The 18190-nt window shown below is 37.4% G+C and overlaps 1 protein-coding gene across 3 annotated transcripts in view; it reads left to right on the forward strand.

Moving 5' to 3' along the window:
• Positions 1-18190, forward strand: part of IMPG2 (interphotoreceptor matrix proteoglycan 2) — a 95298-nt gene that overhangs the window by 68621 nt on the left and 8487 nt on the right. For all 3 annotated transcript variants that reach the window (XM_063457547.1, XM_063457555.1, XM_063457563.1), the window contains 10 exons: positions 1320-1378; positions 1630-1650; positions 3305-3558; positions 4002-4084; positions 4768-6636; positions 7413-7632; positions 8684-8894; positions 14356-14544; positions 16944-17145; positions 17872-17951. In XM_063457547.1, the coding sequence (XP_063313617.1) occupies positions 1320-1378; positions 1630-1650; positions 3305-3558; positions 4002-4084; positions 4768-6636; positions 7413-7632; positions 8684-8894; positions 14356-14544; positions 16944-17145; positions 17872-17951 (3188 nt within the window). The remainder of the gene's footprint in view (positions 1-1319; positions 1379-1629; positions 1651-3304; positions 3559-4001; positions 4085-4767; positions 6637-7412; positions 7633-8683; positions 8895-14355; positions 14545-16943; positions 17146-17871; positions 17952-18190) is intronic.

An 18190-nucleotide genomic window follows, 5' to 3' on the forward strand; every position in this document is an offset into this window, starting at 1 on the left:
TGACATCAGGATTTGGATTTGCACACTAGCTCTTGATAACCTAATGTTTTTGGTCAGAAAATACTTTCTTTTGACCAAAGAAGATTTAGGATTGCTGCCTGGTAGAGCTTAGAAAAGCCTTAAAAGAGATACTTATTTATATTTACTTATATGTATTAGACTTGTTTCGAATGATTGTGGTCTGGATTTTGACCAATTGGCGAGTCAACCGAATCTCCCAATTCTGAATCTCTGTGTGACCAAATCAATCAAAATTCATTTGTGTTGTGATTTGGAGTTTCATCCATGATGCAAAAAAAAAAAGATAACTCAGGAGACTGCCACTAAACGCTGATTGAGAAGTGAATGATGGGAAAATTTGGCTTGGCCAAACAATTTTTTTCTGAAAACAGAATATTTTACAGGACATATGAATTGAATCAGAAAGTCAGTTCAGAATCTGAGAACAGAGATTCCAATTTGGTAACTGAATATTTTCCTGCCGTTTGGTTCATGGATCAAGTTAGAAAAATTAACCAATAGTACAAAAAACCAAGAGAAGCAGTAAAACCCCCCCAAAAAACTTCCACATTTATATTTTATATATATAATGTACACATTTATATATGCTTTTTACTTCTCCTCTTTTCCCCTCTATTGCTCACTTCTCACTTGATCTGTAAGTAAAATAATCATTTAGTGACTGTCCCCTAGCCATCAATAAACTTTTTCCCCCTATCAATTCTCTTTTTTTGGCACCATGGGTGAAATTTAGAATTATTTCCTGAACTGAACATAATTGGAATTATGTAGTTTGGTTAGTTCTTGATTTGAGTACATTTGGAATTTGGGAGTTCGGCCAATTATCAGCCCACATTCGACCAAATTGCTGTTTGTCCTAAAACAAATCTCCAAGTCTAGTGAGAAGTGAATGATAGAGGGAAAAAAAAGGAGGAGCAGTGAAAAAAATATATTTAGTTATTTATACATGATATATTTAGTAGATTTATTATATATAAATCTAGATGTTTTTTCTCTTACTTGATCTGTGAACTAAATAATGCAAAAATGTGCCTATCTATGTACTGCAAAATGTTTACATAGTATTTATTTACATTTCACACCATTTTGGTTCATCTGATTAGTTTTTACTGAAGTAATTGCACCGATATGTGCCTAAAGCGAAACATCACGCAAACAAAACCAGAATCGACCAAATGAAACAAACCATGCACAAGTCTATAAATAAATAAATATATACATATAAGATATATATATATATATATAATATATAAAGTTCATAGTACTTGTAATATGATCTTTTATTATTTTCCCTACAGATGCAAAATGTTTGCCAACATTTGCCAGGATACAAAACAATTATTGTGCAGAAAATAAGGTATGTAGGTCTTGATTACATAATTTTGAGTAAACCTTTAAAGTGATTTAAAATATATAAACAAAATATCAATATATTGAAATATTAAAATATTATAAAATGTTTTTTTTCAAAATATTACATTATTTGAAAAGCTTATGAAAAAATATTAAATTAAGGCTGTACTTGACAATTTTATCAATTGTATTTATCTAAATGTTCATATTTGACAACAACTCTTGTTAACACAATTTTTTTCTTTTTAATAACAGCCCTTCATTACTGGATGACAGGTAAAGCAACTTCTGAGATTTATTTTTCTAAGGGTATCTGAATTGTATGCAAGGCCACCTGAGGAGACAGATATACATGAGTGGATTAACCATCAATGTATAATTTATTCTTTGTAGTAAAAACTTGCCTAATTTAGCATATATATGACAACGCAGATTCCCCAAATATGAAAGGTTATAATAATAATGTCTCTGTATATGGGCAAGATGGACTAATTACAAATATAATTGTATCGTGAATCTGTACTATATAGGGTTTCCAAACTTTTGTTGCAGCCTGCATTAATTTCTAACTGTGAACTGTTTCCACATCTCTCTTCTCCCAGATGCTAGAAAGTAAAGAGAGAGAGAGAGAGAGAGAAAAACAAGCAAACAGTGCAGAAGATGGTGCTAGAATGGGGGGAGTATTAATATAAAGAATGCATGAATTCCCATCCAAGAATTACAGGATATACACGAAGGCCTATATCCAGCATACACAGACACATGTACACACTCACACTCATGTACATACACATATATACAAGTAGTGCATATCTACAAGTATACACAAGAACATACACACTATTCACAAGTATATACAATATACATATAAATACAACTTAATGTCCAAATATATGTACATGCACACCTCCACATACATCTACACACAAGCACCAATACATGTACCTACACATATACCAATGTACCTACACATACATAGACCCATATATATGTATATGTACTCATAGACCTATGCTTTCCCATACTCTTATACATGTATGCGAATATATGTGACTGTGCATTTATATTTGTGTATATGAGTTCATGTGCATGCATGTATATGTGTTTGTGTGTATGCATATATATTTGTGTTCATTTATTTATGTGTATGCGTATACACGTATGTATTTGCGTGTGTGTGTGTGTGTGTATGTATAAAGTGTATATGTACATGCATACATGTATGCATATGGGAATAGGTGTATGTGTACATATATATATATATATATATATATGGGTCTATGTATGGGTCTTGTACAAATGCACTACTTGTGTATATGTATAAGTACATGAGTGAGAATGTGCACGTGTGTCTGTGTATGCTGGATATAGGCCTTCATGCATACCCTGTAACTCTTGGATGGGAATTCATGCATTCTTTATATTATTACTCCCCTCTTCTAGCACCATCTTCTGCACTGTTCACTTGTTTTTTTCTCTTTCTCCCCGTCACACTGATCTTCTCATAAGATATTTACGACCCTCTGCAAGAATGGTGTCTATGTTCTATCCCACCTTATCTGCACTCATGTCACTTTAACCCCTGTATCACAACTCAACTTTGAATTCCATGTGTCGTCTGACTTAGAAATGCTTCAGACTTGAGAAAAGTAGGTTCTCCCGAAAGCTTGTCATTAAAAAATTCTGTCTGTCCAATAAAAAAGGTATCACAAGTTACGAATTTTATATGTTTTTTACATCTACATCACTGGACTAATACGGCTGCAATCTTTACTTGAACACTATATATATATATATATATATATATATATATATTTAAAAAAAAACACATTTTACAGTACATTGAGAAACCAATAGAAAACAATATGTACATATGTTCTCCACATGCGTATGAATTAATATGTCTTTATGTGTGCTATTCTTCACTTAGGATTGGCGTGGAAGTGCATTATGCTGTCATTTTTGATGGTAGTGCAGATGCGATTGGGAATGCTACCTTAGACCTCATGAATCTGCATTCCAATAAAGTTGAAGACACTGCCCTTAATGATATTGAAGATAATCCTACTGCCGTTTATACAGTCAGCAGCTTTAGGGATTATATCATAGAAGCACTCTACAAACAAACATTGCCTGGCGATAATACTATGGCTGTAGATTATGACTCTCTGAAGCTTATTAACGGTAGGTAACCAAAAGGTAGTACTGCAGTGATTGAACCTTGTTGATCTGACTCCAGGATGACCTGTTGCATTTGTAGAAATTGAAAAATAGGATTTAAAATTTAAATAATAACCGTAACTGTATGGTTCAAAAAATTGTTATAGAATCTTGATTTTTTGGTTGGTATATCACAACACATATGATATTATTGCAGAATATATAGTGTAAAATGAAAAGGGGTCCAACTTAAACACAATTAGACACAATTGCCTAGTGGAGGATCAGTCAACCGATAGAAATTAACTTGATAAAAGTTGCGTGGCATATGAACCTTTAGTTAGTCTTTTCTCCCAGAGTTCACTTCCATTCATGATTAAAATAACACGTTCCTTGGTTTATGAAGTCAATTCTAAATCTATACAAGAAACATTTGTAATTTTGCTATACTTATTTTATTTAAATAGTCAAAAATGCTCCATCATACCCTTACGAATGGGCACCGGTAACCGAGAAGCCAACATTTCCAAAGCCATCAACTGCAGATGTTGTAAGTATGATTCATTTTTCTATTAAAGATATAGTATTTAGCCAAAACTAGAGACCAATGTTTTATTAATTAGTATTGCAGCTAATTGTGCCCAAAACACTATTGTCTAGTGTAATTAGGTCAAAACCAAAACCAAAAAAGCTTAATAGGATGCCACAGAAAGCATGACTCCATGACCATGTGAAAGATTCCGGTACCTGCATGACTCCAGTGAAATGAACCACTTTAGTGCCACAATGGAGAGCAGCATAATGTGAGCCTCAATTTTTGGGTTCTAATATGAGACATGACTTTCAACTTCCAACAAACACAGACAGGGATACAGACAGAACAGATACAACAAATCGTCTTTTCGTGTACTGTGATATGTGAGCATTTACACTTTTGTGATGATATAGAAATGTAGTTTATAACTCTAATGCTATTGAATGCATAATTAAACTCCTCCTCATCAATGCACTTTATTTATTTTTTGTATTATTATTTTTTTTTACTTAAAACTAACGAGCCTATATGTAAACCTCTTTGAGACAAATGGCCTCACTATTTACTATTACTAAAAAGGTAAATGTAAATGAACATATGTCCCTTAAACACCAGGACGATACTTAACCCCCTCCTGTGCCAAATTTATCAAGCACAGGTTTAGAATTGAATTTAACATGTGTTTAATATATCTGTAGGACAACGCATTGAAGGCTGAATGGCTTCCAACTGCATATACAACAGTCAGCAACATTGTGCCATTTGAAGTACAAGGAGGTGACCTGACAGCAAGAAGTGAATTTGCATTAGAAGCGGAAAGCCCTGCTATTACAGAACAATTCAGTGCCAAGATTGATTTTTTGCCTGACTATGAATACAGTTTTACAACTCCCGCACATGACTTCCAGCAAAACATGATATCTGAATTTTTAGAAACAAGAACGACTGCTGCTACAGGTACTTTTGTCAATTTAGACCTTCAAGAAGAGTCGGGGGATAACGAGATGTTATTGTATGATCAGAATACTCGCAGCTCAGAGTCGCCAGATGTTACAACAAATATGCCACTACTTTCAGAAAAAAATGAGCTTACCACCATTCTACCACCAACCTTGACAACTCCATCAGCTACCGAATCCAGCTCAGACATTTTAACCTCTGCAATTGCAGCAGAACTGCCTGCACTAAGTGAATCCTCATTTGGAAGTGAAAACACAGAAAGTGTTGTTTCTCCAACAGTTGCCTCCTCTTCTATATCTGACAATGTAGTAGACAATTTGAATATTCTAGAAGAGGAACATCTAATACCACCTAGTAAAATTACTGAAAGTATTATTCCTGTGGCAGAAGGTTCAGCATCAGGTTTTGGTCTGTTGGGGAAGGATGAAAACCCAACATTGGAACCTTTCACTATTTTAGAGGCACAATATATACAGACAGAGTTAATGAAAATAACAGACTTTAATGATGAAATTAATGACCAGTCTTCTGAACAGTTTCATACCACGCAGCCAAGTTTACTTACCATTGATAATAATATTGATCTAAACCAGATAGCTGGGAAGGTGGAACAATATGATGGCCCAGTTTCTACAAAACATATGCTTGACCAGTCACTGTTTGTAGAGTCAACACCTTCAACATCTTCTGTATCAACTACTGAACTGCTAATGCAAACATCAGAAGATACAGAGTCTAACAATCTTGTTGAGTCCACTATGAAATATTCATTAGATTCACCAAGTGAAGCTCCAAGGACAATAAACTATTTTCTGGAAACACAAGAAACAGCCTCACAAAACAGCATTGTTATAGAAAGGAGCCCTGAGTTCTTAAATAGCTCCATCTCAAATGAAATAGAACCATTAAAACCAACACTTCCAGTATACACACCAAGCACAACACCAACAATTAGAGAAAGCAGTACTCTTTTTTACACTGTTTTAGAACACGATGAAACAACTCCTGCACTAATATCATCGACAGAGACCAAAACAGAAGACATTTTGGTTACAATAAAACCTCCAGAAATAATTGATATGTCAAATACAATCCCCAATCTGATTTCTGAGATAGATCATTCTCTTAAAGACTTGATCCATCCTTCAGAAGCTATCTCAAGAGAAAGTACTATGTCTAATATTATTCCAGAAGTAGAAGAACAGGCTGTAACTACAGAGTCACTGGGTAAAAATAGTCTAATTCATAGTGAGGTGTTAAAAGAGCCAACAGAAATGTTTAGCTCTCCTATTATTTCCGTAACACAAGAGGAAGATGTAACCTTGGAAGTTCATAATGTATCTCTAGCATTAGATGACATGAGCACAGTCTTTTTCCACCCTGACATGAGTCCAGAAGAAAGAAGCTTGGTTGCAAAAAATATCCACTCCACAGACCTTGCTGGCGTCATCTTTTCTACCCATGAAAATGGCATGAATGTTTCGGCATCAACAAGGGCTCTCGTTGTATTTTTCAGTCTACGTGTAACCAACATGATATTTTCTGAAGATTTATTTAATAAACATTCTCCTGAATATAAAGCCTTGGAGCAGAGGTTTTTAGAACTGGTGAGATGTTCTTTTATTATCACTTGGTATATAATATATAAGTCTACAATTTATTATCTTTTGTGTGTAATATGCTTACTATAGGATCTGTTTTTTTAAATTGTGGATCTACTTCCTAAGTAATAAACTTGATAAAATAAAAGTAATCATATCTTCTTAAAGTAATGATCTATGTGGATAATGCTTTAAAGCTTATCTGCTCCCATATTTTAAATTTGAAAAGCTGGAAACCAGAAAACGACAAACATAAAGTGTGTGTGTTTTTTTAACATTATTTGTAGCAATTATGAGTGAAGAAATATACATTATTATGCTTACCAATATCAATGACAAAAAAAATCAATGACATTAATAGCTATGTAATACTATTTGTTCTGGAGGGGGAGAGCCCTACGGTTTTACTGGACAGACACTATGAAAACTAGTCTAAATTATTGTTGTGTGAGATGAGTATGTTTTGCTATAATAATAGTGAGGCCGAACAGACAGCTCAATATAGTTCCCTTTCTTCCATGGGGCAAATTTCATTTGTTGTATCAAGCAAATTTGAGGGGATGGTTCTAAATAGAAATCTATATTTAACCCCTTAAGGACCAAACTTCTGGAATAAAAGGGAATCATGACATGTCACACATGTCATGTGTCCTTAAGGGGTTAAACAAATACCTTATAGAAGCTGCTGTCCTTTTTAAAGGAGCCCGATGTTTGTTCAATCTAATGCAAACAAAATAGCTTGATTTTGAAACTTTAAAACTAACATTTAGTATCTATTTCAGTTGGTCCCTTACATGCAGTCCAATTTGACTGGCTTCCAGAACCTTGAGATTTTAAATTTTCGTAATGGCAGCATCATTGTAAATAGCAGAATGAAGTTTGCAAAACCTGTTCCTCGAAATGTAACTAATGCGGTTTACATCATTCTTGAGGACTTCTGCAACACTGCATATCAAACAATGAATCTGGCTATTGACAAATACTCATTGGATGTTGAATCAGGTAAATAAATATCTTTCAAATTATAACTTTAAAGCAGCTTTGTCTTTTGAAATGTTATTTACATCAATACCAGAGCAAATCAAAATTATTTTCATCTTTAAATTGTTATTTACATCAATAATAAAGTAAGTTTTCAATTTTTTAATTTCAATTATTTTCATCTAGACAAGCTATAGTAGATTTAGTTGTAATTACTGCCAAAATGTTCCATTCTCTGAGTGTAGACCACTCAGCCTCAGACATGCTTACCCTGATCTAACAACATTTCTGACATCGACATATGACTTTGCACTGTGCCATGTCATCCTGGAAGACCTTAAGTACAGATTTGTGGATTGTTTCATTGACCTCTTATTTGGTCAAGGTTTGAGTATGCAGAATTAAAAGGACAGAGCCTCCAAAGTCTGGGTCCAGAACCAAATTTCAGGAGGGAAAAGTCTAAGCTCCACCATATTTCAACCTTACCAACTGCCAATGATAGTTAATTATCAAAATCTGCATTTAGAAAAGCCACATATTGAATCAAGCCTGAAAGTCAGTCAGGTAACATGATAGCAAAGTCAATAAAAGACAGATGAGACAGGTAAACAATCAATATAGCATCTAAATAATAACTACGCAAAATAAAGTGTTTTCATTAATGGTATATTGTATAAAATAGCGATGATGGCCATGAGGACAATCCAAGGGCTCACCGTGCATCAGAAAACAAAGAATTTTAGAACAGTATTACTTCAGTTCAATTCAGTTCTATTCAGTTTAACCTCAAGGAGGTATAGGGAAATAAGAATGACATAGACTGTGTACAGACAAGGGACTATGATAGTAAATACCAAATACCAAATATTAGAGACTTCACAATCTCATGTGAGAAAGTTAGATGTTATAGCTAGCTAACTAGATGACTGTAGAAGACTCAAAACATGTCATTCACTGAGCAATTCCTTTTTTTATTGTTCTTGAATTCTAATATCATTAGATAAAAATGGTTAACACATTTTACTTGAAAGCTGCCCAAATACAAAGCTAAATTATTTCTTTGTCCTATCAGGAGACGCAGCTGACCCGTGTAAATTCCAGGCGTGCAACGAATTTTCCGAATGTCTTATAAACAAGTGGAGCGGTGAAGGCGAATGTGTTTGCAACCCAGGCTATGTCAGTGTTGATGGAATGCCTTGCCAGAGTCTGTGTGATCTAGAGATAGAATTCTGCCAGAATGATGGCAAGTGTGATGTAATCCCTGGACAAGGTGCCATATGCAGGTAGGCTCTTGCTGAATATCTGAATGGCGCTATCATGTTGTCTAATTTGTGGAGTGTAGGTGATTTTTGTACACTGAAATATACACAAACAAAGTAATGCATTGGAAGCACAGTTGTTTATATATTTTGATCACGCTAATGAAGAGATTAACAGTGAATGGTCAATCAGAGTTATTCTCTAAACTATGAATTCTCAGGGATTCGCTAGAGATTTGCAAATGTTAGGCCATACTAGGAAAGATAAGAAGATTCTATAAGAAAGCTATGCTTCCAGCTCAGCTGGAATTTGAAACTCGCAACAATTCAGTTTAATTAATAAATAATAATAGATGTCTCATTTACATAGAAATATCCACTTGATGATCAGTATAGACGTTTTGAATTAACGAAGGTCCAAAGTCAGTAGTTCCCAGAACAGTCCTCAGGGCACACCAACAGTCAAGGATTTAGGCATTTTATCAATTTTGTTCCAATAGATTAAGAACCCCTTGAGGAAAGAGTTGAGAACCAGTGTCCTAAGCTACTAATTAAATAGCTTATATGGTAGAGTAATCTATGTACAGGGCCGGCGCGTCCATAAGGCGGCACAGGCGGCCGCCTTAGGGCGCACCGGCTCCAGGGGCGCAAGATTTCAGTGACTGGCAGGAGGGAAGCTCTCCCTCCTGCCGGCCACCATCTCCGCCCCCAGTGCGGCAGTGCTGCAATCAGGCGCGGCGAGGGAGTTCTAACCTCTCTGCTCTGCTCCCTCGCGCGCTGTCTAGTGATGCCGCGGGAGCCGGAATATGACGTCATATTCCGGCTCCCTCGGCATCAGCAGACAGCCCGCGAGGGAGCAGAGCAGAGAGGTTAGAGCTCCCTCGCCGCGCCTGATCGCAGCACTGCCGCACGCCGCCCAGCAGCCCCACTGGACCCCAGGGAATGATCCACACCAGCTCTCCAGGTAGGGAGGCTGGGTGGATATTATTTATGTATTAAAAATGTGTGAATGTATGTGATGTGTCTGTGTGTGAGAGTGTCTGTGTTAGAGTGTGTGTGTGTGTGTCTGTGTGAGTGTCTGTGTGAGTGAGTGTTTGTGTGTATGTGTCTGTGAGTGAGTATGTGTCTCTGTGTGAGAGTGTCTGTGTGTCTGTGAGTGAGTGTGTGTCTGTGAGTGTGTGTCTGTGTGTGAGTGTCTGTGTGAGTGTCTGTGTGTGAGTGTCTGTGTGTGAGTGTGTGTGTGTGTGAGTGAGTGTGTGTGTGTGAGTGTCTGTGAGTATATGTCTCTGTGTGAGTGAGTGTGTGCGTGAGTGAGTGTATGTGTGTCTGTGAGTGACTGTGTGACTGTGTGTGAGTGTGTGAGTGTATGTGTGTCTGTGAATGTGTGCGTGAGTGAGTGTATGTGTGTCTGTGAGTGACTGTGAGTGTGTGCGTGAGTGAGTGTATGTGTGTCTGTGAGTGATTGTATGAGTGTTGCATGTGAGTGTGTCAGTGTATGTGTGTGTGTGTCTGTCAGTGTGTGTTTGTGAGTGTCTGTCAAATCAGTGAGAGTATCTTTGCCATTGAGTCTGTGTGTAACTATCAGTGTGTCTGTCAATGAGTGTCAATCAGTGTGTGTGTGTCAGATCAGTGAGTCTCTGTGTTTGTCATTGAGTGTGTGTGACTGTCAGAAGAACACTAAGGGACAGGGAAGGGAGGGGACCAATAATGGACGGGGAGAGGGGCTGGTTAAGAGGCACATAGGTGAAGATGTTATTTTTGAATGGGGGGGGGGGGAGGCGGAAAAATACATCTTCGCCTATGTACTCAAAAATCCTTGCACCGGCCCTGTCTATGTACAAGCAGCAACCCATTGACAGATATAATGCTCACATTGAAGTTACTTAAAACACCAACTAAAAAAGTCCTTCTGAAATAATTTAGGTCTGTTATTATTATTTGCATTCATAGGGCACAAACTTATTTAGGAGCACTTTAAAATATTATAAAGGCGGTGGGGAAATAACAAATTTGATCAACCATTAGGAAAATTGACAGAGGAGGTGGGGTATAAAAACATTGTCTGTGAGTGTATCTGTGTGTCTGTCTATTGTCTGATTGCATGTGTGTCAGTGTGTGTATTTGTGTATATGTGTCAGTGTTATATCTGTATGTGTGTCAGTGTGTATCTGCATATGTGTCAGTGCGTATCTCTGTTTCTCTTTGTGTGTCAGTGTGTGTATCTATTTGTCTGTGTATCTGCATGTGTGTTAGTGTGTCTGTATCTGCATGTGTGTCAGTGTATCTGACACACATTCAGGGGGTGATACTGTGAGGGAGGGGGGTTGATACTGTTAGGTGGGAATATTGTGAGGGAGGGGTAATACTGTGGGGGGATACTGAGAGGGAGGGGTGTGATGGTGTGAGGGAAAGGGGTGATGGTGTGAGGGGGGATACTTGGAGGTAGGGGGGTAATACTATTAGGGGGATACTGGGAGGGAGGGGGTAATACTGTGTGAGGGATACTGAGAGGGAGAGGGTTAATGCTGTGGGGGGAATAGCGGGAGGGAGAGGGTTAATGCTGTGGGGGGAATACTGGGAGGGAGAGGCTTAATTCTGTGGGGGAATACTGGGAGAGAGAGGGTTAATGCTGGGGGAAGGATACTGGGAGGGAGAGAGTTAATGCTGGGGGGGAATACTGCAAGGTAGAGGGTTAATGCTGGGGGGAATAATGCAAAGGAGAGGGTTAATGCTGGAAGAGGGATACTGGGAGGGAGAGGCTTAATGCTGGGGAGGGACACTGGGAGGGAGGGGTTGATTAAATACCTTGTTTCTCTCCATAGTGGTCCGGTGGGATCCCTGGTGGTCCTGTGGCCATGGCTGCCGCTCTGCAGCTCCGCAATGTGCAGAGCTGCAGACCATGTATCTTGTGAGATCCAGTCAGAGCATTGCCGTGGTAAACCGCGGCAATGCTCTAATTGGTCAGAATTCGCGAGGCACATGGTCTGTAGCTCTGCACATTGCGGAGCTACAGACCGGTGTCTGCGATAGGCGCTCTCCTCTCGGGCAGACAGTGTTGGGTCACTGACCGAGGACCTGACACAGTCTGCCCTAAGGTGGTTTAGGCAGCCGTGAGGCCCCAGACAGCGCAAGGCCTTAGGCGGCCGCCTAAACCACCTATTTAGAGAGCCACCTCTCTCTGTGGATCAGTAAAGAAATTTTGTGTGGTGTAAGATATTTATTGAATTGAATGCTGTAGGGTACAGGAAGCCATTGCAACAATTGACATAAGTGTGAGGTGTGAGAGGAGCAACGGGAGAGAAAAATAAGTCTAGCAGCATCATGCATTTTGTACTGCAGTGAGGTAGTATGGTGTCTAGAGAGACCAATTATTAGAGAATTAGAGAAGTCAAATTGAGAACTTACAAGAGCATTAACAAGCTCTGTAATAGAATCTAGCATAAGAAAGGGGCAGGTGCCGACAGTGTTTTTAAGATGGAATTGTCAGGATTTGGCAACAGACTGGCTAGGAGATATGAAGGTGAAGACAGAACCAAAGATAACACCAGGTCAGCAAGCTTGCTAGGCAGGCTGATTTGAGTGCCATTAACTTGGAGAGCAAATGAGGATTATTACTGTAAGGAGGAGAGATAGGAAGCAAAGTTTTAGAAAGATTGGGTTTTAGAAAGCAGGAGGATATACATTTGGAGATGCAATGGTGGTTCCAGAGCTCAATCTCGGGAGGGGCAGTGCTAGATTGTAAAATGGCTGAAAGAAAAAAAATACTGTTTTTGCTTTGTGATAAAATCATACAATCTTCTTAATTTATACCCCTACGTCAAGTATCCCACCCCATTTAAATTCCAACATCCTTTGTTGAATTCCCCCCACTCCTCAACATTCACATCCCAACATTAACCTGCCAATTAACCCTTCTTTCTCCAATTTACATCCCTACAGTACCTCCTCACCCAATAACAAACACCCTCTGGTACCAATTAACCCATTCCTCAAACTAGATCTCCACATTGTCCTGCAATTAACCCCTTTCTTTACTACACTATATATCCATATTGCCCTACCTTCTCACTACTTACCAAGAACCACTTATTTTCCTGCTATTAGCATCTTCATTTCACAAATAATATATCTACAAGACCACCATTTACAACCCTATAAATGTCCTCTGCCCCCTTTTCCACACAAATACATAGACACACTCACACAGATATGTTTACACACTCATACAGACACTGCACTGAGAGACAAACATTTACTCACACTCATACAGAAACATTCACAGATTCACCATTACAAACATGTAGTCACATATACAGTCACAGGCATGCATCTGATTACACATTCTAGAACAGCGGGAGAAAGATCGGGCAGGAGAGGTATATGTCATCCATGTATAGGGGATAATATAATCCAAATAATTAATACATTTGCCAAAAGAGGCAGTATAAAGTTAAAACAGAATGGGACCAAGGACAGAGCCATAGGGGACTCTATCTAACACAGGATAAGTTACCAGGTGTTACCAGGAAAGAGGGCACTAAAGGATTATTGGGAGAAATAGGTCAAGAACCATGAAAGGACAGTGTCATCAAAGCCTAGTGTGTGAATGATTTGACAGCAGTGATGTCTATAATAATTAGTATGGAGTAGTGGCCTTTGGATTTAGTCATGATTAGATCATTAGTCACTTTAGCCAAAGCAGTCTAAGTGGAATGGAGGGGGTGGAAGCCAGATTGAAGCGGATTTAGTAGAAAGAGTTGAGAAAGCATGTCGGATGTGTACAGACAAATCATTCCAGAACCTTTGAGGAGAAAGAGAGTAGAGATTTAGAATGGTGGTTAGGTGGATAAGATGGGTCAACAGATGGCTTTTTTGTTAGGATGGATACGGCAGTATCTAGTCTCCAAGCTTTCTTTATCAGGCCAGTGGCTTATATGTTTATTTATATATTTGGAAAAGAAAAATAAGGGAGCAAGCCAAGGGCTACCTTTGTGTCTCTAAAAAAATAAAAATAGTATGTATAAAGTAACAATCTAAGTAATATATGCAATAGTTGTCTATACAAAATATTAAATGAACACAGCAAAAAGTAAAACAATATTGTTCCTATAACCTCGAAACATCTCAATCACTGTATAGCATGTGAGTCAAAATAAAAATAGCTAACAGATCAGAAGCAACAAGGTGAATTTGATATATAAATAAAATAAATAAATAAAATGGAACAAATATCAAGGGACAAGGATCTCCATTCCCGCGGACAAACTTATAGAACGATCTGGAGATTGTTTAATAAAGTTTATATGTTTATGTAGTATATAGAAAGTAAAATGAAAATTAAATATTGACCAATGATCTCGAACACTGTAACCAATTACCATTTTTTCAAGTGAAGGAAGTATTAATTACTGTCAACTAATCTGTATTGAATTCATTCTCTGTTTTGTATATTTTGTACATATATTGTCTTGTGCTATTTTTATAGGTGTCGAGTAGGTGAGAACTGGTGGTACCGTGGAGAACATTGTGAGGAGTATGTCTCTGAACCTCTAGTGGTTGGTATAGCCATTGCATCTGTAGCTGGTTTTCTTCTTGTTGCTTCAGCCATCATCTTTTTCCTGGCAAGGACACTTCGTGTACAGAGTACAAAAGGTGATTCAGAGGAATCTATGGGGTGAGTACTGTCCAGTTCCATTTGAATGCCAATGTTGATGCAGGATATTATTTTACTAGCTTTATAAAATACGAGTTAAACTGCAATTCTAGATGTGTTTTCCAAATTGGTGTGAATTTGAAATAGTAGTCTTTTTTCATAGTTCACAAAGATATTCGTTGGTATTTCATGTTTTTATATAAATTTACCAACCTATGTACATTTTCCAATTTCCTACTATGAAAGAATATAAAGCTACTTATTTTGGTTTTATTCCACTACCTCTAACAGACTCCTTCACAGCTTTCAGTGAAAGCGCTGTAGTTGTGGTTGTACTTAATTGTGGTTGCATTTGGAATGTGAAGAATAGACAAACAAGTAAGCCGATACCAGCAGTCTAGTTGTTGTTAGTCAGCTGCTTTATTCATAATATTACATCAATCAAACTTCTGCAAGTTCTGAATTACATATCTCCTATTTGCTAGGGGATTTGTGGTATATAATCAAACAATTGAATAGCTGAAATTAGCTGCTAGATGTGAGGTTCCTCCCAGTTAAAGGAGACCTCTTTCGAGGAATTTATTTATGTATTTCATTGCATACTTTTTTTAATACAGTTTTTATAGTAGGCAAGAAAAGTGGTGGTGGGGATTCTTTTCTAGTCCTTTGTTCCATTTGTTTCAGGTATTTAGAAACAAATGTTATTAGGTATTACACATCCACTCAGGCACTCAACAGTAAAATGTAGTTGTAAATCACATATAATCATGCGAACATGATACAGAATTCAGGCCAGTTCACCATGTAGTCAATTAAGCTTTCTTTGTCTGACTAGTGATTCATATATGTAAGGAATCGTTAACTTAATTCCAGTCGCTTACAAATTTTATAAATATGTTGACTTCATTAGACTAATTAACAAGTTTGAAGAGTTGTGAAAATAATAACAATGATTTATTTTTAATAACTGTGATAATCTTATTTTATCTTTTGATAAATGTCACTATGACTTCGGTTTAATTACATAGTAACATAGACTGAAAAAAACTTGCGTCCATCAAGTTCAAGTTTTCTCACACCTGTTTCTGCTGTTCATCCAAAAGAAGGCAAAACAAAATATCCAAACTGTAGTTTTAATGTTGATTTATAAAGATTCAAAATTATATTATCATCCCGAGATGCCGTTTTTATGCATGACAATACCTTAGCGGAGTTAGCAATTGATGATTGACATTGGTCACTGCTGCTTAGTTTGTTGTCTTTTACAATTCTCAAATTCTTCTCATGTATTGTTTTCCCTATGTCACTACCATTCAGGGGGCAAGTAACTTGGGCATTCTTCACCCCGGACTCCATAACAATGCATCTATCTATATTGAAGTTCACGTGCCATTTTCCAAACATTTTTGATACGCTTTTCAATTGATCAAAAACCTCTCAAATGATTTATCTATAAACATTTCCATAAACTTTATTGGTGCATTCAGTAGTTAAATCATTGGAAAAGTTTTTTTTTTCTAACAGATTGGGATCATGTGAAAAGCTTTTCCAAAAATAACAAGTCAAATATTATCATTTTATCATAATGCCTATGTAAAAATTAAATGTATGTATGTTTCTTTAATAGAGGCACAGATGGCTCCCTTGCTCCTCCTTAAATACAGTGCCTCTGTACGTTGTAACCATTGTGCATACTCCTGCACTGTTTGCTTTTAAGAGGTGCTAAACTTCTATTTGACCTCCTGAAAATGACCCAGACTAATTACTCTATATCAGCAGTTCTCAACCTGTAGTTTATGAAACCCCAGGAGTATGCACCAGTTCCCCCAGGGGTACGCAAAAAAATGGCGAAACTACCACCGGTGCACCTGGTACAGATGCACCGGGGCCCGCAGAGTGAGAGGGCCCATTGGTTGGCACATGTACTTAGGCCACCCGACAGACATGTGTCATCAGGAACCGGGACATGCGATGCAGAGCTTTAACAGAACAACCGGGCCCCTGCGCTGGAAGGAAGTGAGAGCTCAACAATAACAGCAACTATATTAATTACAAACATTTTGCTAATACGAGAGGTACAATTTATGGAAATGGGCTGCCATGGGGTACACAAGTGAAAAAAGATTGAGAACCACTGATCTGTATGTTTAATCCATTTAACAAGGATTGTGTAAACAGAGCTTTACCTTCTAAGTAAACCACAGGTTGTTTCTGCTGGATCCCCCCCGCTCCAGTTTTCACCTGAAAGGTAAAGTGTTACAAGTTTTGTGCAAACAAATCACTACTTAGTTAAGATTGTATTGAATGTCTAGGATATTTACTGACTTTACATCAAGGCTTATGTTAAATTAGACTATAAAGCTGCCCTGAATGTTTTAAGGTAATTTATAAGGATATCAATGTTGTTGGTTCCACTGCAGGAGACCAAGTGACAGCTTGTCATCAATTGAAAATGCTGTAAAGTACAATCCCATGTACGAGAGTGATGTCACTGGTTATAGTCACTACTATAAGCGATACCCACAACAATCGTCAGCCAGCTCTACAAGTCCAGAGACTTCTGCAGACTTCAGTAGTGAAGAAATAAGACACATTTATGAAAACAGCGAGCTCACTAAAGAGGTGTGTATTGGTGGAAACATAATTTATTGATATATTAGGTTGAATCATCATGTTCACTAGTCGGTCAGAAGAGTGAGAAAATGTCTCTGCATGGATTAATCCAAAAACTGAGCAATGTAATTTGGGAGGAGTATAAAAAAGCCATAAACATGGAAATAACATATATATTTCATGAACTACCAGGTGCTACAAAAATGAATGCTTGTCAATATACTGGGATGTGTTTGTGATAGTCTCAGTAGTAGGTAAACACTATGGAGGAGATCTAGCAAAGTGTTGTGACTTGAAAAATTCTAAAAGTGGAGCAATCGCTATGGAATCTAGAAGAACATACAAACACATTTCATTGGTGGACACTCCACATTTACAAGTTTGCACCATTTGACTAAATCTCCTCTCTTTTAACTGTGAAAAGAACTCAATCTCACTACAAACAGAAAATCAGCAGGATTAAGGAGTATATTTTGCTGCATTATAAAGGAAAATATTTTAGCACCAAGTTCACGATAGTGCTCAAAAGCAGAGGTCACTATTAGAGTAAACTAAATTCACAGGCAGTTTTACCATTAAAAACTACATACACAAGGGCATTTAGTTTATTATTTGAATGGATAATTCGATTTAATAACATCCAATTCACACTTAGAAGATGGAGACCTTTTTTAAAACATTTTTGGCTGTTTTCAGAATGGGTTTCTCATACTCAAGCCTTTGATCTTGTTATAGGAAATTCAAGACAGAATACGGATAATTGAACTGTATGCAAAAGATCGGCAGTTTGCAGAGTTTGTGCGACAACATCAAATGTAAGTTTTGATATCTCATAATGTTAGTTTATATGAATTTATAACAAACGCAAGTGTGACAAATGCTCCTTACCCTGGGTGTTTGCCACAAACTCCTGGAGGAGTGTGGAAGCTGGCCTCCTGCCTACCAACTATGGACCATGTACAATGTGACAAACTCACTATTTTTCCTGTTCTCAAGACATTTCCCTTCTAATTCGTATATGATGTTCCTGGAACCCTATTACGTTTTCCCCAGT

This window comes from Pelobates fuscus, chromosome 1 (assembly GCF_036172605.1).
Source record: "Pelobates fuscus isolate aPelFus1 chromosome 1, aPelFus1.pri, whole genome shotgun sequence".
Classification (NCBI taxonomy): domain Eukaryota; kingdom Metazoa; phylum Chordata; class Amphibia; order Anura; family Pelobatidae; genus Pelobates; species Pelobates fuscus.